At 32.8% G+C, this 21,886-nt stretch overlaps 1 protein-coding gene across 1 annotated transcript; it reads right to left on the bottom strand.

Moving 5' to 3' along the window:
• Nucleotides 1-14,854: 14,854 nt before the first annotated feature.
• On the bottom strand, nucleotides 14,855-15,703 carry LOC106799249 (protein OCTOPUS-like). The gene has a single exon (XM_014777442.1). The coding sequence runs from the start codon at nucleotides 15,701-15,703 to the stop codon at nucleotides 14,855-14,857; it is 849 nt and encodes a 282-aa protein (XP_014632928.1).
• Between the last annotated feature and the right edge of the window lie 6,183 nt (nucleotides 15,704-21,886).

Below are 21,886 nucleotides of genomic sequence, written 5' to 3'. Positions count from 1 at the left end.
GACAGCAAAAGAAATGAGAAAAAAGTAGAAATGGAGAAAAGTAGTTAATTTATTCAGATTTTCATGCAACTTATTGACAGAATGGACTATAATGATATAAAGATAAATGTTTACTTCCTTGCTAGTTTCTTAGGTTCTTCACTGTATCCTTCTTAGGTTGTAGGTTAACAGAAAATGCACAATCCTTTCATAAAATAATGTGTCCCTAAGAATTACATGCACGGGTAATGATGAAGTCCTAAATGCAATGTCCTCAGTTTTTACTTTAATTTCAAACCAAAAGAATATGTAGTTTCTCTCTTTTCCCTTAAAAATAATTAAATCCAGCCAAATTTTTACCATCCCTTGTATCTCCTATACCAGTAAGTTATAAAGTTGTTTAATTTCTTTCCACCAAAATTGCTAAGACAATATAAAGTTAAGCAAATACTGACAATCAAACAAATTTAAACGTGAAAATAAATATCAGGGTGTCATTATTTAGCCTGGAAAAAAAAACTAACAACCTACATAGGGATTTCAAGCTTTGATCTTAAGGTAGACCATGATTTCCTTCCTCGCCTTCCTCCAAAAGCTATAAAAAGGCATTATTAAGATGTTATGAAGAAACATAGCAACACAAACTAGTAACATTTAAATCAACGAAAGTAAACCAAAATATATTATAGACATTGCAAGGCCAAATCAGAGAAAATTAATCAGCTGCCTACCTGAGCTAAAATAGAGCTCAATAGTAACCCGACTCTACATCAAATATGGAGAACTAGGTTCAACGCCCTAAAGACAAAAACTGAAAAGAGTTTCTTTATCAAAAAGCACCATTATAAAGTTTAAATTCGTTTAACAGAGAAAATGTTTTAGGAACAACTTCAAACCAAGGATAAAACAATCCAATGATATAAAAAAATATGTATGGGTAAACATGGTGATAGGTGTGACACCTTCTACCCTGATTTGCATATTTATATAATAAAATACACGAAAATACGAAATTACATAAAATGAGATTTTATTCAATAAACATAAAAGAACTCACGAGAAACATAAGAATCAAATTCACTTCACTATTATCAAATAAAACGTGTCAGAAATATTTTTGGTTCATAACATCATGTAATTAAACAAAAACTCATGCCCCAAAGTCACATCCTATCAAAGCATTGTATCATGACGTCCTGCGGCATAAGGTTCATTAAAGCAATCCACCTAGTCATCTGCTCCCACGAATACAAAGTTTGAGATCATCACAAGATACACAAATAACACATGGGGAGTGAGTTATCACATTCCTAACTAATAGAGAGAAATAAACCAACATGCAGATATACATATCATATAAACGAAATATAACTTACTTATACTTAACTCACGTCATTCCACCACTTGTCGCGTAACATCACATCACAAAACACGTCTCATTCATTTTTACATCATTCACGTACTCAAGGATCAAAACACAATATCACTAAATCAATCTATATCGATCAATACACAAGCATTATGCAACAGATATATTAAGACTCAATCCTATATGCAATGTGGTGCCATGTTAGTGAAAAACCTCGTCGGGAGCCTAGGAGTACATGACAAAACAAACCACACATTGGTAAGTTAGGTCACTATCACCATAGGGAGACCATTCAGGATCACGTTGTTTTGTGAGAATACTCCAACCATGTGGGATCGGCACACGCTTAAAGGAGCACTCAAACTAGGTGTATTTACCCCCAAGGCCTAGACTCCGAAGAGTTCGTCAGGGTCTCTCCCTCCCAATTCAGGTACAACCTATAAAACATTTTAGCACACAGACTCTATCTATGAATTGTACAAAACACACGACTCCTCAATTGTTCTCAAAATAATTTTATCTCGTCGCACTTGTAATTAAACTTATCGGGTCCCCACAATGGTTCTCATCACAATACTCGTCGCGCATTAACTCATCACCCTTAAAAGGTCTTATAGTCATATGATTGTACGATTCATAGCTCACAACTCAATGCAGACAACATCTCAATGCACATATATATTACATGTCAATACATACTCAATTTATCACACACATACACACTCGGTCTTAATCACAATGATATAATCTCAATTTAACATGTTATCACACCTCATGAATCATATACACTTTACCTATAAACTATGCAATACACACAACTATTCAATTAGTTTGAAAATCATTTTAACTCGTCATGCCTTAAAGAACTCAAATTGGGTGTATTTACCCCCAAGGCCTAGACTCCAAAGAATTCGTCAGGGCCTCTCCCTCCTGATTCAGGTCCAACCCAAAAAATATTTTAGCACACAGATTCTATCTAGGAATTGTACAAAACACATAACTCATCAATTATTCTCTAAATAATTTTATCTCGTTGCGCTTGTGATTCAACTCATCGGATTTTCAAAGTGGATCCCATCATAATACTTGTCGTGCAAAAACTTATCGTCCCTAAAGGATCTTACAATTGTGTAATTGCATAGTTCATAAATCAACTCAATACATACAACAACTCAATACGCATGTATCTCACCATTCATCAGAGATTCAATTTGTCACTTACTCACAATTTGAATCACAATTTCATAATATCAATATAATAATTTATCATGTCAATCTAGCAAATCTTGTCCAAAGTATAAACAATTTAAACAAAAATGTTTCGCACAACATGGGGAGTAAAAAAAAATCACACAATTATATAGGAAGAATTTCAATACAATAAACATACAAAAATAAACCTTAATTTGGTCCTCTAAGGATCCCAACACATGTTCATTCTAATCCCAATTACGATAAATTTATCTCTTACCTCTAAGCGGGCTCACGTGTGTAGTTCGATAGTGATAGTAGTGTCTCTAGCAATTCTATAAGATTTCTCGAGTTTTTCCTCTATTTGCTTTGTTAGGATTTCCAAGAATTAAAAAGAAGAGAAAAAGATTGTAGCCTCCCTTTTACTGTCAACATGCAAGGCTAATTTCTCTTTGCACAAAGTTTATTTCGTAAATCCCAACGGTCAAATGTGCGAAAAGAGGTTCCAAAGGTGGTGTCCAAATCATGGTTGAAGAGTCCGGGATTGTAGTTTTACTCTGATAGATTTTGGGTGTTTGCGGGAAAAGAGAAAGCTCAGTGCGATGAATATTTTTTTCACCACAGATATTATCTCAAAAATCCCAATGGTTGTTGTGTGGCAAAATAATTTTCAAACCACGCATTCAAATTTCATGACAATCTAACAGTTAAGAATTACGAGATAGTTATTTTACTGAAACATGTTTGAGTGCAAGCGAGAAAAAAGAAGGTTTTGAAAAAGAAAGAAGGAGAAACAAAATTGAGAGGAAAAGGAACATAAATATGTCTATTTTTATAGTTAGGGTACTCTCAGTCTATTATTTACTCTATTTTTATTATTATTTTATGAACAAGAACTCTATTTTATTTCTTCTCAAATGAATAAATAAATTTTTTTTTTCATACCGTTATTTTAATTAACAATTTTTTATTATTTATTTAATTATAAAAATCTCATTATTTTTTTAAAATTATTTATTTTATGAAAAATGAGGTGTTAAAATAAGAAAAAAAAAATAGATCACGTATTTAGAAGGAATAGGTAAAATCCCTTATCTGCAGTTGATATAAGAAAATAGTTGTCTTCAACAGTGACAACATGCCCATGCCATGATAAAATAATGAATTTTCTCACACTTATATGTTCACTTATAAATAGTATATCTTATCAATTAACACACATACTGCATCTTTGTAACTTGGTTATCAAACAAGATATCACATGGTAGAGCTATTAAAGTTAAACTACACTAATGTCCAACACTAGAAATAGTAAAATGCTGAAAGTAATATACACTTTATACATTTATGGAATGAAAGGATAGAAAAATGAAGTCCTTCAATATTTCTTGAATTATTTTTACTACACAACATTAATGTAGGAAATGCCTTTAGATTATGCATGTCATCATGCACGCAGACACTCAACAAAACTACAGGAGGAAAATTAGCAACAAATAAGTATGGCCTTGTTTGGTAAATCTTTAATAAAAACGAAGAAGAAAATATGAAGGTACAATAAATTAAGATTCTCATAAATTAATTCATGTTACTTTTTTATTTTTTATTCCGTAAATGCTTATCAAGAAGTTTATTTAAACCAGACTTAAACCATATTGTTGGCTTCTTGCCATGCATTTATGCATTTTAACTTGATTACTATACAAAAGCATGCTAAGGAATACTGAATAGTTCATATCTACATTTCTACCACAAAGTTGTATCAAAGTAGTGTCACGAATTGAATAATGAAGGGAAGAATTCTTATCGATTGAAATAAATAAACTGAATAAATGGTTTTATGTTTTGACATATTGTATGAATATTTTCCGTTTCTCTTGCTATCTCTCCCTCCTGTATCTCCACTTTGCACTTGCTCTCCGTGGTCTTACCCATAGAACTCAGAAATCAAAACTCATAATAAACTCGTAACAGAGCTCCTACCTATTGCGAACGTAGAAAAAGAAAGGTAAGCCAACAATGCAAATGGCAAACGAAATTCTGCAATGCCAACAATTGCAGGGTTAGTTTTACAAGGGTAATCTATACTATATCTATCTATCTATACCATATCTTCTATCTGTACCATATACAAATAAAAGGAACACGTACACATGGAAACTTTTGCCATGTGTCAAGCTCTTAGACCACTACTAAAGATTGAAGTTAAAAAACTTTTCACTATTTAGGGAAAACAACTATAGGGAAAAGAAATGGTTTCAAAAGGAAAAAAAATGGTGGCCCACATTACTTAATTTAGTGAGTCTGAGAGGTTACCGCAATAGAGTAAACTTGCTGCTGGATGACTTTTGTAGAGTTGAAAGCATCAAAATTAAAAAGCACACGAAGAATCTAACTTGAAGGTTTCTTAAAACAATGTATAAGAGTGTAAAAACCGAAATTGGCCCCAAAGGAGCTTTTTGCCTTCTCTCATACTTTTCATTCCTATTGCTCATTTTTATTTTCTCTTCTTCCCTCTTCTTTCTGGAATCTTCCATCTCTAGCTTCTACCCAAAATCTCTCAACCAATACCCTTTCGGTCACTGGCTTAATTCCGGCCTCCATAGGTAGTGGTTTGAAAAAATAAACTGATTGATTACCACGCTTCTCACCCTTTTCTCTACATTTTCCCTTTTTTTTTTTTTACAAACCCCCCAACTTAGTCAAACCCTAACTGGTGGTTGTAGTTGTTGCTGTCAAAATATGAAAGGCATCGTGTCCCTTACCAAGAATGTAGGTGTAAGATGGCTGTTCCTGCTGCTCTTGACAAAGTGGAGTTATATGAAAAGCTAAATCCACATCGATTGGATAGAGTAAGTTCTTCTCAGAGTATCAAGTAAAATATTATATTAATTACCAACACATGAGAATCATTAGAAAGCTATGAAGTTAATTTGGTAATGTCAGAGTCGGATCTATAGGGTTGCCTTACTACTTTTTTTTCCTAAATAAAATTCTGAAAAATTCATATTCATCAAGTTTGGGATTGGTTAGCTTTTATTCTAAAAAGTAACAGCAGTTTAGCCTTTCGTTGGCCAATGAAGTTTGAAGTTCTAGCTCATTGGATCTAGAGAAGAAGAAATTATCTAGTTTTTGAATTCGAATGGACTTTAAATTCTTTAATGCTGAGGGAAAAAGATACCATGCTTCCTGATATGAGAACCATGTAGCTAGAAGTGAGGAAGCTCAAACCTCTCCAATGGAACCGTATATTAGATTTCATCTTAAAACCAATTGGCTTTAAGATGAAATCTAATATGGTATCAGAGCAGGCTTTGACCCTGGGACCTCGCCTTCGCTTTCGCTGCGACAAGCACCCACCATTTGTGGTTCACGCACCAAGCCCAATAAGTGTTGGGCGTGAAGGGGGTGTATTGGGAAAATACCCAAGTCCCACATCGGCTGCCTCAATCCTTGGAGTGCAGCTTATATACCTGTTGGGCAACTTCACTTAATGTCAATTGATTTTAAGATGAAATCTAACACCGTATGCATTTCCATCTTAAAACTGTGATGGATCTTACTCTTCCCACGGGCAAAGATCAACCTACTTGTCCTATCGTGTGGTTTTAGGAGAATTAGGGAGTGTTTAGTTTGACTATTTTTTGTTTTCATTTTCACTGAAAATAGAAAATTGTGATAAAAATGTGTTTGGTTGGATTTTTAAAAATATTTTCAGTGAAAATGAGAACAGGAAACAATAGGTCTTCAAATCTTTCATTTGAAAAAATGGAAACCCTTATTATTGGATGACCAAGATACTTCCCAAAAATCGAAATTCTTGATCAATGGAGGAACAATATCACCATTTTTGTTCAATAAGATACCAAAGTGGATGATTGACTCATTCCATACTAGAAAGAATCGCAGGAAATCTTTTGATAACACAGATTCCTATTTCTCAATGATATCCCACGATCCAGACAATTGGCTGAATCCCGTGAAACCATTTCATAGAAGTTCATTGATATACTCTTTTTATAAAGCAAATCGACTTCGATTCTTGAATAATCAATATCACTTCTGCTTCTATTGTAACAAAAGATTCCCTTTTTATGTGTAAAATGAAAATATGATGGCAAGGCATCTAATTTTAAACAAATCTAAAAATACAAAAAAGACAAGAAGTCAATATATCATAAATTTTCAGTGTTTTTATTTCTTGAAAACAGAAAACAAGAAGTCAAAACAAACATGTTTTTAGAATTCTAATATTTTAAAAATGAAAATATTTTTCAGAAAATAAAAACAGAAAATGAAAACAATGCAAACCAAACACATCCTTAGAGATTATGAATTCTCAAGTGGCCATTTAAATGTGAGGGGAATGGTTGTTGTTAGTTCTTCTCCTTGTTCCTCTACCAGTAAAACATGCAAGATCAAAACAAAAACAGAAAACACAGCAAAGCAACAAGAAAGGATCTACACCATGAGTTTACGTGGTTTAGCAATGTGCCTACATCCATGAGAAATGGCAGCTCATCATCATCACATTGATCATGAAACATTACAAGTTCAATACAAGCAGTAACTAGCTTGATCTCTCTTGGTTTCTCTTGGCAAAACCTCCCTCAATCTCCTAGCTCTCTTTCTGTTGAACTCTCTCTCTATTTCTTTTCATAGAAAAAAAAACACTTCATGAATAACATGATCAAATATATATATATATACTCTAGTTGCTAGCTCTAGGAACAAAGGCTATACTTTGGTGTCAAGACCAATTTAGTTATGAAAATTGAATTCAGTTATAATAACTAAATTCAATTGACAACACCACTTGAATCCTTCCCATTTGTGCCTTTAGTGATTTTGAGTCACATACCACAAAACTCCACCTTGACTCCAAATCAGCAAGTGTTTATCTTGTGATTCAGGGCTGCACTTCTACTAAACTTCCTTAGGCATCTTCAAAATTGATCAAGTTCAGGCAGTACTTGAACTTGACACTAGATAAGGACTTTGGGAACATATCAACAGGGTTTTCTTCTGTTGAAACCTTCTTTACCTTTACCTTTTCAAATTCAATCACATCTCTGATGAAGTGTAGTTTCACATCTATGTGCTTTGTCCCCTCATGGTAAATTTGGTTATTTCCTAAGTGAATGGCACTTTGACTGTCACAATGAATTGTGACACAAGGTTGTGCTATTCCAAGTTCATTTACCATTCCTTTTAGCCAGATTGCTTCCTTCACTCCTTCAGCTAGGGCCATGTACTCTGCTTCAGTTGTTGAAAAAGCAACAACATATTGTTGATTTTCTTTCCAATTGATTGTTGTTCCAAACAAAGTAAACACATATCCAGTTAAGGACTTTCTTGTGTCTACATTTCTTGCAAAATCTGCATCTACACAGCCTGTGATTGCTGCCTCATGTGTTGTCTTCTTGTACCTTAATCCAGCTTTCAAAGATCTATTTAGATACCTCAGTGTCCATTTCAAAGCTTCCCAGTGTGCACTGCCAAGATCTCCCATAAACCTACTTATTATGCTTACTGCATGAGCCAAGTCAGGTCTGCTACAAACCATTCCATACATTATGCTTCCAACACCATTAACATAGGGTGTTTGATTCATTTTAGACCTGTCTTCAGCTGTCTCTGGTGCTTGAGTAATAGATAGCTTTGTATGATGGACAAGTGGTGTGCTAACAGGTTTGCTTTGATGCATCATAAACCTTTCCACCACTTTCTTGAGGTAATTGCTTTGGGACAAGAATAGTTCACCCTTTGCTATATCCCTATGAATATCAATCCCGAGTATCCTTCTAGCTGACCCTAGATCTTTCATCTCAAATTCTGTGTCAGGCTTTCTTTGAGTTGCCTAATCTCTTCCTTGTCAGCACTTGCTATGAGGATGTCATCCACATACAAGAGAAGGTAGAGAACACATACTTTCTTCCTTTTCAAGATATATACACAATCGTTATATCTGTTTCTAATGAAGCCATATCTGATCAAGAACTCATCAAATTTCAGATACCACATTCGAGGGCTTTGCTTCAATCCATACAGAGATTTTTTCAACAAACACACCTTGTTCTCCCCTTCTTCGAAACCTTCAGGCTGGTTCATGTAGATGGTTTCCTTCAGATTTCCATGGAGAAAAGCAATTTTAACATCTAGCTATTCAAGTTCCAAATCATACTGATTTACCAGACCAAGTATGATTCTTATCGAACAATGCTTCACAACTGGTGAAAAAATCTCATTGTAATCAATTCCTTCAACCTGTGTAATGCCTTCTTTCTTCTTGAAAATCCACTTACATCTAACAGCCTTCTGCTTCTTCGGTTGATCCACAAGTATCTAGGCCTTGTTCTTTCTCAAAGATTCCTTTTCTTCACTCATTGCCTGAAGCCACAACTGACTGTCTTCTCCTTCAATTGCTTCCCTCCAGGTCTTTGGCTCTGAATTTTGAATCTCCTCAGCAACATTCAAGGCATAACAGATAATATCAGCATGACCATACCTCTTTGTAGTCTTTGTCACCCTTTTTTCTCTATCTCTAGCCAATTGATAATTGGACAAGTCATACTGAGTAGCCAGCTCTTCATTATCTCCAGTTTCTGCTTGATCAGTGTGATCAATAGCATCTCCACTGCTATGATCTGAAATCTCAAAATGCTCCACCTTAAATTTGGTACTCTCACTACTTGAGTTGTTATCCTTCTGCTTCTTGCTTAGCATTGTCATTCTGCTTTAATCAAAGGTTACATGCCTGCTGATGATGAATCTTATCTCACCAGGTTCCAATTTCCACCACTTGTACCATTTAACTCCTTCAGGATAGCCAATCAACACACACTTTACAGCCCTTGCATCTAGTTTTTCTTGTTTAACATGAGCAAAGGCCAATGATCCAAACACCTTCAATCCTGAGTAATTAGGTGGTTCACCACTCCAACCTTCCATTGGTGTCTTGAAGTCTAAAGCTGATGAATGACATCTGTTAATCACATAGGTTGTTGTGTTTGCAGTTTCTCCCCAAAAGGTCTTTGGCAGTCCTGCACTTAGCAGCATGCACCTCACTCTTTCCAAAATGGTTCTATTCATTCTTTCTGCTAATCCATTATGCTATGGTGTGTGAGGGATTGTTTTGTGCCTTTTGATACCTACTTTCCTACAAAATTCATTGAATTGCTCTGAAACAAACTCCAGGTCATTGTCAGTCCTTAAAACTTTTAGTTTTGTACCAAGTTGATTTCCAATAAGAGTATGCCACTCTCTCTGAATTTTTGAAAAGCTTCTGATTTGTTTTTCAAAATATACAGCCATACTCTTCTTGAGAAATCATCTATGATGGTGAGAAAGTATGAGCTTGCACCATGAGTTTTCACTCTAGATGGTCCCCATAAATCAGAATGCACATACTCAAAAGGCCTAGATGAAACATGAATGTCAGTGCCAAAGTTTATTCTATGTGATTTGCCAAGCACACAATGATCACAAAATTCAAGTTTATCTAGTTTATCACCACCTAACAGATTTTTTTTTTCAAGTTCATGTAATCCCCTTACACTAACATGACCTAATCTCAAATGCCAAAGTTTAGTTTTATCAATCAATGTATTACTAGCTACTGATGCATGTCCAATAATAGTGGAACCTTCAAGAATAAACAAGCCATTACTTTTATTCTTGTTACCCTTGGCAATGATTAAAGATCCATTTGAAACCTTAAGAACACCATTCAAAGTTCTAGTTGAATATCCTAGATCATTAAACATGTTTATGGAAATAAGATTTCTTTTGAGTTCAAGAATGTACCTTACATGGTTTAGTAGGTGTTCTCTGTTATCAAACATCTTCAGTCTCACAGTTCCAATGCCTTGTACCTTGCAAGGGTAGTTGTCTCCTAGCAGTACAGTTCCTGCTGGTTTTAGTTCCAGGGTTTCAAAATAATCCTTTCTTGGGCTGCTGTGATATGAGCATCCAGAATCCATAATCCATTGTTTGTGTTTTGGTATTTGAAGCTACTAAAACACCTGCACTCTTATATCCTTGAGAGGCTTCAACTATGTCAGCAAACTCCATAGATCCATTTTTAGTCTTGTTTGGGCAATCCTTTTTGAAATGACCAGTTTTGTGACAATTGAAGCATTTGAACTTTGTTTTCTGGCCATTCTTTGAATCCCTTGACCTTGATCTGGACTTCTTTCCTCTTGGTCCCTTCTTTTCACTCCTCCCTCTTGAAATATTCAGACTTTCACCATTATCCTCAGATTTGGAGTCTTGTTGTTTTTGCATCTCCTTGGTCCTTATTGAGGTCTGGACTTCTTCTAAGGTAATGTCTTGATCTTTGCCATAATGGATTGCATCCTTGAAATGCTCAAAGGATTTTGGTAAGGAATTCAGAAGCAAAAGAGCTTTATCCTCTTCTTCAAGCTTTACTTCAATATTTCCCAAATCATCAAGGATCTTATTGAAATCAGCCAATTGCTCAGTGATTGTTCTTGATTCTGTCATCTTGAAGGTGTACAATTGTTGCTTCAAGCATTGCCAATTTGCAAGAGACTTTGTCATATACAAGGATTCCAGTTTCAACCACATTGAGGCTACTGTCCTTTCTCTTGCAACTTCTCTTAAAGCTTTATCTCCAAGGCATAGTATACTTGCACTTTTGGCTCTATCAATCATTTCTGATTTCTCCTTTTAGCCTAAAGATTCAGACATCCTTTCTTCTCCTTTAAGAGCTTCTGCACAACCATGTTGAATCAAGATTGCTTCCATCTTGATCCTCCATAACCCAAAGTCATTTTCCCCTGAGAACTTCTCAATATCATACTTTGTTGTTCCCATTTTTCTTGATCTTGATGTCCCCACAGACGACGCCACTTGTTGGTTCTTCTCCTTGTTCCTCTACTAGTAGAACCTACAAGATCAAAACAAAAATAGAAAACACAACAAAGCAACAAGCAATGACCTACACCATGAGTTTACGTGGTTCAACAATGTGCCTACATCCACGAGAAATGGCAACTCATCATCATCACATTGATCATGAAACATTACAAGTTCAATACAAGCAGCAGCTAGCTTAATCTCTCTTGGTTTCTCTTGGCAAAACCTCCCTCAATCTCCTAGCTCTCTTTCTGTTGAACTCTCTTTTTGTTTTTTTTTTCACACAAAAAAAAACACTTCATGAATAACCTGATCAAATATATATATATATATATACTCTAGTTGCTAGCTCTAGGAACAAAGGTTATACTTTGATGCCAAGACCAATTCAATTTTGACAATTGAATTCAGTTATTATAACTGAATTCAGATAGCACCACTTGAATCCTTCTCATTTGTGTCTTTAGTGATTTTGAGTCACATACCACTATTGTCATAAACAACATCCATGTTACCCTTTTATTGAAGTTATTAGTGTCATCAAGAACGATGCTCATTTCATCATGTGGATACATATTTTATTAGATACACTTATAGGTATAAATGCTCTAGCCAAGTATGGCATCTCTCTTCCTCTCGATCTTAGTGGATATTTTTTTTCATCTTTATGGATATTCCTATGTTAGTTGATGCCAATATATTCACCAAGGAATGTCATCTCAATACCAAAACCAGATAGTGCTTTTTAAGAAACTTCTATCTTCACTAATTTATTATTTATTTTAAAATATGTAATTTATGTATTTATAGTAGCACTATCCAAGAACTATGATTATTGAAATAATGTTTCTTTTCAAAAGCACTATCTAAATTAATGATATATTATTTGAACGTATTATAGGCGGTCTTTCCAGAAAAATTAATTTCACAGCAAACCTCACAAACAAATAGTAAAAATAGGAACGGATAAGATAATACTAAATATTTTATATCCTAGTTCACCCATAAATATTTTATATTCTAGTCCTTAACTACACAGCAAGATTTTTCAAGTACTCGTTTGGCAAGCCTTTTTATAGGCTTCACTTAGCAAGTGCTTTTAATAATAATTAAAAAAAAAAACTAAGCATATACTCCTCTAAAGGTTCAAGAATAAATGTACAAATTGGTAGCTATACAATCTAAAAAAACCAAAGATTCAGGGATATATGGTACCTGTGGTAAAAAGAAGGCCAAAAGAGAAGAAAACAAGGATAGCTCCACCGTTATTTACCTTAAAAATGCCATTGCGTTTGTGATACAAACATTTGGAATGGTCCTAATATGATAGTTAGATCTATCAAGGTGAAAAGGCAATGAAATTTGACCAAGAGTTTGGAAAAGGAATTTGTTCTTCTAAACCTACCAGTAAACCACCCAGTTTGAGAGACTTCAAGAGAATCTTTTCAGGACCTAAGATGTCGACTACGTATCAATGATTTGTCTCGCACATATAAAGTCACAGAGTAATCCTTTGGTGCGCCATCTACTCCTGTGATGTGAATGGCATATTATTTGCATAAACACAAACAAGAAAGGTAGGCATGCAGACATAGGTACTAAATTAGTAAAATGAATATAAGGCGGTGTAGACATTAATATCAACATATACAAATACTTCAGTCGCATCAACAACAAATAAGTAATTACAAAACAATCAACACATTCAGATGAAACTCAACGCTACGCTGGTGTAAAAACCACATTTTAGAACCATTTTTAATTGGGTCAGTTATACAAAAACTATTTTTAAAAAAATACTGTAGCAATTTTGTAATTAAAAGAAATCTTTTTAGAACAGTTATAAGAAAACCGATATAAAAAAAAACTTAAAAGTTTAACTTGGTTCTCGTCAGCCTTGCCCACTGCCAGCCAAACGGCACCGTCATTGTTGCGCACCATGAGCCTCCACCCTCACCGCATTGTCACCATTGTCACGCCAAGCCGTCAACCACCATTGTTTGCGGCGCCGCCACAAAATAGAACAGGGTCGCGTGCCACCACCATTGTTTGCAGTGCCGTTTGTTAGTGGTTCGTCTCAACTCAGTGTGCTGGTGTTTCCCGCTGTCGCTGCACCCTCTCTCCTCATCCTATAGCAGGTAACAATCCCTTTATTTTTAGGGATTTTGATTTCGCATTGGCAATTCAAGTCTAGTGTTTTTCTGTCAGAAATCTTGGTAAAATATTTGAGCTACTCTACTCAATGAAGTTGACATCTTATATTTTAGGGATTGGTCAGCTATGTCCCCTAACATGATAAAATATCATCAACAAAACCCTAAGTAGGTTTCATAACACCAACATTCTGTGGATTCTCACGTTTGTATATCCTCAACGTAAAAAATCTGGCCTCCTACTTGTCGAACAATAGAGTGTGTGTCTCCGTTTTAAATTTCCTCTAAGTGGACATCAATCTAATCTGGTGTGTCTCTAAGGCCACGAAAACGATACACTGGCCACAAAAAGGTCACTAACCAAGATATTGTTGTAACCTTGTGATCCTCCACTTAGGTCCAACCAGAATGACGCTTAATTTGGAGTATATTCTCAAACTTTTAACCTTCAACCTTGAGAAAAAACCAACAACGTTTTACTAGTACTTGAGCCTCACAACATCAAGTTACTGGCAATATAGCCCACTTCAGATTTCAACAACAATACCACATTACATATGACACTAAAATTTTAATCCACTTAATAAAGGTCTGGACAATTTTTTATTTTATTCTATTTTTTTTGTAAGTTTTAAACGTTAATTACGTGATTAAATCGTCGTTTACATGTAATACATGTATTATTAAGTTTTATGTATAACAAAATTCTTTAAGGCTCCACTTGAAAATATTAATTATTCAATTAATATTCTAATATGTATTTTCCATATAAAGTATAAGATTAAATAATATTGAACTTCTTTAATTTGCCAAATTTCCAATAATAGTTTCTTAAGTTCAAAAATCAATTCCAAGATATTTTAACTTATATTTTTTTTTACCGAAATTCTAAAATATCAATATATTTCAATATATAATATTTTGTAAGTATTTCCATATTTTTTGTTCCTAGTTTGTAAGAACTTGAATAATCATAATTAACTTAATTTAAATTCAAAAAAAGTTTTCCATTCAAATCTCACTAAATTAAAACTAATATGACTAAAATTAAATGTTTAAATTATGTTATTAATTTTAGTTGAATTAACACCTTAAACTTACATAAAATCCACATAAATATATTTAATCTAAATTTTATATTTTAAATTAACTTTTCACTTATAGGTGATATCTACCAAGTAAATAAGAAACTAAAACAAAATACAAGGGTTATAATCTATCACCAAGTCTCTCGAGATTGTTGTGTGACTAGCTTCTCCAATACTGAAAACTGTTGACCAGTTCACTCATGCTTCTTAATCTTTCGCTTCTTCTTGAAAATCGAAGCAACAAACCAAAAACACCCCTTCAAATCATGGCTAGAACTCTTCTTCACTTGCGAATCCATCTCCATGGGGTCCTTCATTGCCTGTAGTGTCTCCTCCGCTTCCACGTCAACTTTTAGTTCTCTCTCTGGTTCCTCTTCTACGATTTCTTGAACTCTATGCTGAATATAGGTCACTTGAGGTTCTGGTTGCGGCTTTGGCGATTCCTTTACTTCAATCACGTCATGAACGACGATGTTATCTTCTTCATCTTCTTGAACAACGAAAGAGGAGGAAAAATTGCAAGTTTTAACATTGCATAGTTTTCTCTGCTTCAGAAAGGCTCTAGAGAGGCCTTCATTTTTAAAAGTAGGGAAGGATGTAGAGCGGAAAAGCTTAGGTTGAAAAATAGGTTTATGGGGAACAATGATAGAAGAGGAAGAAGGGGCATTGGAGATGGAGGAGGAAGATTTTTTCTCTAGTATAGCTAGGCGTTCAAAAAGGCATTTTGGGCAGATGCCGGTGAATTCCTCCTTAGGGTGACGATCACAAGAGGTGGTGGAGGGGCGATGAGCTTTGCATGATTTTCGTTGCTTCTCAAAGACTCTAGATAGGCCTTCATTTTTAAAAGGAGGGAAGGATCTAGAGCGGAAAAGCTTAGGTTTATGGGCAGTGATGACAGTTGAGGAAGTGGGGGCCTTATAGACTGATGAGGAAGATTTTTGCTCTAGTATAGCCAGGCGTTCATAAAGGCATTTTGGGCAAATGCCGGTGAATTTCTCCTCTGGGTGACGATTACAAGAGGTGGAGGGGCGATGAGGATGCATAATCAGTTTGTTGGAGTTGCAACAATGGTGGGGATTGTGGTAGAGGTTGGGTAGCAGATTTATAATCGTAATTGATGGTGTGTAGTGATTGATATATAGTGTCATCATTTTACGTTAGAAGAAGGTGTGAACGATGTTAATTAATACAAGGATTATTTTATTCCTTATTATATTGCTATCATTATTATAGTAACAAAAATATAATATAAATTAAATTTAGATATACTAAAAATATAAAAAAAAAAGCATGCATCATTAATTACTATTTATAATGCATTAATATATTTATTTTTTATATTGTTTATTTAATTTAAAATAATTTCAAATGAGTTGATAGAATAATAAATTTATATTAATAATATATAAAATTTAACTCATGAATATAATAAATAAAAACACTAAAATAGAAAATGAAATTTACATAGTCGGTGCTTTAATTTTTACAACATTTAATTTTCTTTTAGAAAAATAATATTATTTAAATGAAAAGCATTCAGAGTGTTTTAAAGATTAATTAAACCAAATTTAATATAAAAAAATAGAACATTAAAAATAATTAACGTTAATTTTTTAACAGTCCTATTTTATTTTATTTTCATTGGGTGTCTTCTTGTTCTTGTTGTTCTCCCTCTTTTTTTAGTGGTTTTTCAATATATCTGAATATTTTAGTTTCTATCTATCGTTAAATGAAGTTTAGCATTTATTATAATTTTTTCAGATTATAGAATATATATCAATGAGTTTAGCTTGCTTGAGTAGGACATGTCAGCACAGTTAACTCTTTACTATTGTGTCTAATTGATACGTACAAAACAATGATTATAAAATATATTCCAAAGTATATATTTCATATATTTTAATATTTTTTATCTTGTATTATTAAATGTGTGTTACGTTAAATATATTAGTTATTGCTTTATTTAATTATGTTATTAATTATTCTTACGTATCTATGAATTGATAGTCTTACTTTTTATTAAAAAAATGAACGGTAGTTATTGCCATTTAAAATAAAATTTAAATAGACAATAAATGTTACTATTTTTTAAATAAGCTTAAATATACAATTATAATTTAAATATATTTAAATTTAATTAGAATTTTAATAACTAGTATAACTTTTCTTTTTACGATAATATTTGAAGATTTTAAAATTTATGCATTGTTAATGTAAAAAAATATGTTGTCAAAAAAATAATATATGCATTGTTAATTATAATCAGAAACTTTTTATTAGAATATATGTAATAATTTTTCATAATTTTAAAACTTCTTTTCATTGGGTGCCTTCTTCTTGTTCTCCATTCATTTTGTTTGTTTTTAATCTTGGGTGCTTTTTCTTCGAATATATCTGAATGGTTTAGTTTGTGTTTATTGTTAAATGAAGTTTAGCATTTATTATAGGATATATTCTAAAGTATGTTTCATATATTTTAATTCTTTTTATATTTTATATTGTGTTATTAAAGGCACGTGGCTGCATTAAGTAGAATATTAGTTATTACTATCTTTCACTATGTTATTAATTCTTATAACGTATATCTATTAACTATACTTTGACTTTTTTATTACAAAAAATGAATAATAATAAATGGCATGTAAAGTAAAATTTAAATAGATATTCAGTGTAACTTTTTTTGACAGAAATAATCAATGTTACAAAAAGTGCTTGAAATAAACTTAAATATATAATTATAAGTTAAATATATTTAAATTTAATTCTAATTTTAATAATTATAAATTTATTTTTATGGTAATATTTCAAGATTTTATTTTTTTATATATTTTTAATGCAAAAAATTTGCATTTTCAATCAATTAAGATTAATCTTTTTCTAAAGGTTAAAAATAATCTTAGATTTAAAAATATATTAAAATTATATTATTTTTTTAGTATTTATTATAAAAGTCAATAATTTTATAGTCGATAGTTTAGATAGAAATATAAAAAAGTATATTAATATTGTCAACGTATCTAAATAAAATTTATCGTTAAATATTTTAATGAAGTAAAATATTACATAGACTTCTAGAAAATTTTAAATTTAAAAAATAATTTTTAGTTTTAAAACTTTCTCAAAAATTTAAAAAATAATTTTTTATTTTACAAATAAAGTAAGATAAATGCACATTATGTTATATGAAATTTATCAGTCAAAATTTATTTTGATAATTTTAATATAAAGTAAAATGAATGCACATTATATTAATTTTTTGTTCCTCTATTAATTTGTTCAATATGTAATTTCGGACTCTCTATTTTAATATAGACACAATTTATCTTTCTAATTTAAAAAATTCACCATTTTAGTTTTTTATTTCAAAATATAGATATTTAATTTACATTTTTAAAAATTTATAATTTTAGTTCAATTCTCAATTTTTCTTATACTCTAGGTTATTTCATTATCAGGTGGGTAAATGCCATATAAAATATCTCCAACTTTTCACAAACTTCTTTAAAACAAACAATTAGCAAAAACAAATGAGATATCATGTCTTCTTTAGATATTTCGCAATTTCATCAAGTTGTCATGTGTTCTTGGTGCATGCCACGGTTGAAATTATCATAAATCATATAAAATATCATATGAGCACCAAATATATTATGTCAGATTATTATTGAGAAGGATTTTAGGAATATCTAGAGTCATAATATTTGATCAAACAAATACTATGAAATTTTTACAATGGTCACAAACAATTGATTTAATGATATTTTTCAATCAAATCAGGTTTTTAATCCTATTAGGGTTTTCATTATCCACTAATGGATCAAATTGGTTTTCACTCATTAAGCTCATATCAATTTTTTGTTGGCAGTTTAATGAACTCGATCACTAAGTTATACTACTTATATTAAGCTCATCTAAATGTAAATAAAAAATATAAATGATAATATAATATAATATATAACCCATATCAATTAATTAGGAATTATAAAATTCCTAATAATCTCTCACTTGAACTTCATATTAACTTTAGACATTTATACCACATAATTCTTTAGGCGCACAATCGTATGTTATTTATTTTAAGACTCCTTTAAATAATCTAGTCCATCTCATACAACAACAAGGAACCATTGTGGTTTTCATCGCAACCTTATGTGATTGAGCCACAATGATCACCATTGTCACTCATACTTGGTGACATAAATCAAATATGGATAAGCGACATGAAAATTACATGCAATGTGATCTTAATCATGTTTATTTCCAACTAGTCCAAACTTTATTTTTTTATAGAAATCAATCCTAATGCAACATATAAATATTGCACACAAAACAAAGCTCAAAATATAATGCTAAACATCAACTTTATTTTTGTAGAAAATCCAAGCAATACAAGTATCTGAAAAACATATGATATACTCCCATTAAACTAAGGTACTATTAGGGACTACACCCATATGAGGAGTGTGTTCATGAAAAACTTTAGGTACCAAACATTTAGTAAGTGGATCAGCTAGCATGAAATCAGTCTCTTTATATTCTATGCAAATATGCGTATTTTGAACTCTTTCTTTAACAACTAGAAACTTGATATCACTGAATTTTGACTTGGTTGTACTCATATTGTTGTTGGAGTATTGAACTACTGACTTACCATCACAATAAATCCTCAATGATCTTTCAATGCCATCGATCACACTCAAACCAAAAATAGTTTCACAGTCATATCCCATGGTTGGATGCCCCAAAACAAGCAACAAACTGTGTGGTCATGGTCAAAGAAGTTGCAAGAATCTGTTTAGCAGACTTTTAAGAGATAGCTCCTCCAGCAAACATATATATGTATCCAGATATGGAGAGTTTGCTATCTTGACATCCAACAAAATTAGAGTCTGAGTATCCAATGATCTCTAAATTCTTCGACTTCTGATAGTGGGCATATACCCTTTTGTTCTCTTCAAGTATTGCATCACATGTTTTGTTGCTTTCCAATGTTGCATTCGAGGATCACTCAAGTATCTGCCCAAAACTCCTATGACAAAAGCTATGTCGAGACGAGTACAAACTTGAGTGTATATCAAACTTCCTACTGTTGACGAATACACTACTACAAAAGCTTGAATTTACGACGCGCCACCTACGACGGTTCTCAAGAACTGATTTAGAATATGGCGTGGTGGCAATTTTGTAAATAAGGAAACAAAAATTTGTTTTTACGTCATACATTCTAAGGCGGTTATGAATAACCGTCTTAGAATGGGTGCTGTGGCAATGTTGTAATTACTATAAATTAAGACAACGTCGGTTTTTATCCTAGGACCGTCTTTGTATAACATAATAACCTAAGGCGCTTGTACTCCTGGCCCTCACCCATTCTCTGAGCCATCGTGTTGTTCCTGAGCCATTCTCTCCCCACCTCACGCAGATTTTGTCCCTCAACCTCAACTATCAATTAAGACAAAGCTTGTTCCTCAGCCATTCCTCAACCTCACGCACACTCTGAACTCAGTGAACCACACCACACAACACAGACAATATCTCAGTCTCAATGTCAGGTACGTATTTTTCTTATCTTTCTTCTTTCTTTTCTCTCCAACACCTTAATTACATTCATTCGCACTTTGTCTACACTTATTCTTCGAAATTAGCCTCTGCTTCGTTGAAACCCTTCTCTCTTAGTTTGCGAAAATCATTTTCCCCTTTTTTTCGCACACGCTCAACACAAAGTAAACCCTAATTACTTACTCGCATAAAGTATTGGGTATAGTCAGTTATGAACTCCTACAAGTTGCTGCTGCTTCTTTTAGATTTCCTTGTCTTTTATTTTGCACGCGTTGTTGTTAGGTTTTGTAGGCATCAATAGGTTGCACGTTTGGAATTGGATGGTAATGTATGCAATATTTTCTCAGCTATGATATTTTTTCAATAAAATTATGTGTTATATTAATTAGATTTGTGCTCTAGATTCCTTTTTTTTCGTGTACTATCAAAACTTGTGTGTTGTTTTCTTCTTGAGATAATCTTTGAAAGTTGATATGGAAGCCCCTGTTTATTGCCAATAAATTATTGATTGTTCTATTGGGATGGGGGGAAATTGAGTGAAACTAATTAGGCCTTAGAACTAAGCTGAATTGAACCACGTATACCCTAATCCTTTAAAGCCTGTTGTTTCTACTCCAATTTTTTATAACCACTGCTCGATACTGTTTATTTGTTACCTGTGCAGTTCGATGATTTTTTATTTGAAATGCCTTAACTGAATTATGTTTTTATCTGTTTATTTCCCTGGTTTTTTTGTAGAAAAGGAAGATTTAAAACCTACAACATATTTGTTTGCATCATGTGAGTAGTGTTAGATTTTAAAGTTGCTGATGTTTGCCTACAGGTCATTGCTCATAACTTAGTTGCGCTTTGCTTTCTATTTTCACTTGACTGCAGTTGAACACATCTATACTCACATCACAGGTGAGTAGCATATTTAATTTTGATTTTGAAACGTGATTTCTTTTGATCATTTTATTTCTTTTCTGTGTTTGGGTCCTTTTGGAAAGTGAATTTGATTTAATGTAGTCAGAGGAAGTGCAACCTTTTGACAAGAAAAAGAAAAAAATGAGAACCTCAAGAGAGAACACGTTTAGAAATATTGCCATAGTGGGAAAGAAGCTCTGGGGAAATTAAAAAGGGTCATTGGACATATGGCTAAAATAAGGGTTTTTGAAATATTATAATGCTAAAACTTTCTTTCTAAACCTAGTGAGCAATGTAGGCATAGAACTCCCAATCCCATAAAGTTCCACTTCTCAAAACAATTTCCATTGTCCCGACCCTATAGCACTAAGGGGGAACTATAAACAGAAGTTCAAGTGCTCTGCTTTTTCTTTCTAATAATGCAACAGAGGTTATGCATTATGTTCATTAAGTAATCAATTATAATGTGCATGCAGGGTGATTTTATCTTTGTATTGGGTTTGGGTGGTGGGTAGCATAATAATTTTCCAAATTATCTAAAGTTTAGTTTGTATTAAAGAACTTTCTGAAGTTTTTACTTGTTTTTTTTTATAGGTTGCTTCCTATGAGTTTACCACCTTAACTTGCATCCCAGGTGTCATCACATATTGTGGAGCTAAAATCCAGGTATCTCCACATAAACATATTATATGTTGATAAATTTATCACCTTACTGTGCAAAAGATATTCTGCTTGTGGGTTGATAAGCCTGGGATGCCTAA

Source organism: Glycine max, chromosome 7 (assembly GCF_000004515.6).
Source record: "Glycine max cultivar Williams 82 chromosome 7, Glycine_max_v4.0, whole genome shotgun sequence".
Taxonomy (NCBI): Eukaryota; Viridiplantae; Streptophyta; class Magnoliopsida; order Fabales; family Fabaceae; genus Glycine; species Glycine max.
Note: the sequence above shows the minus strand (reverse complement) of the source record. Positions and strands in the feature narration are given on the sequence as shown.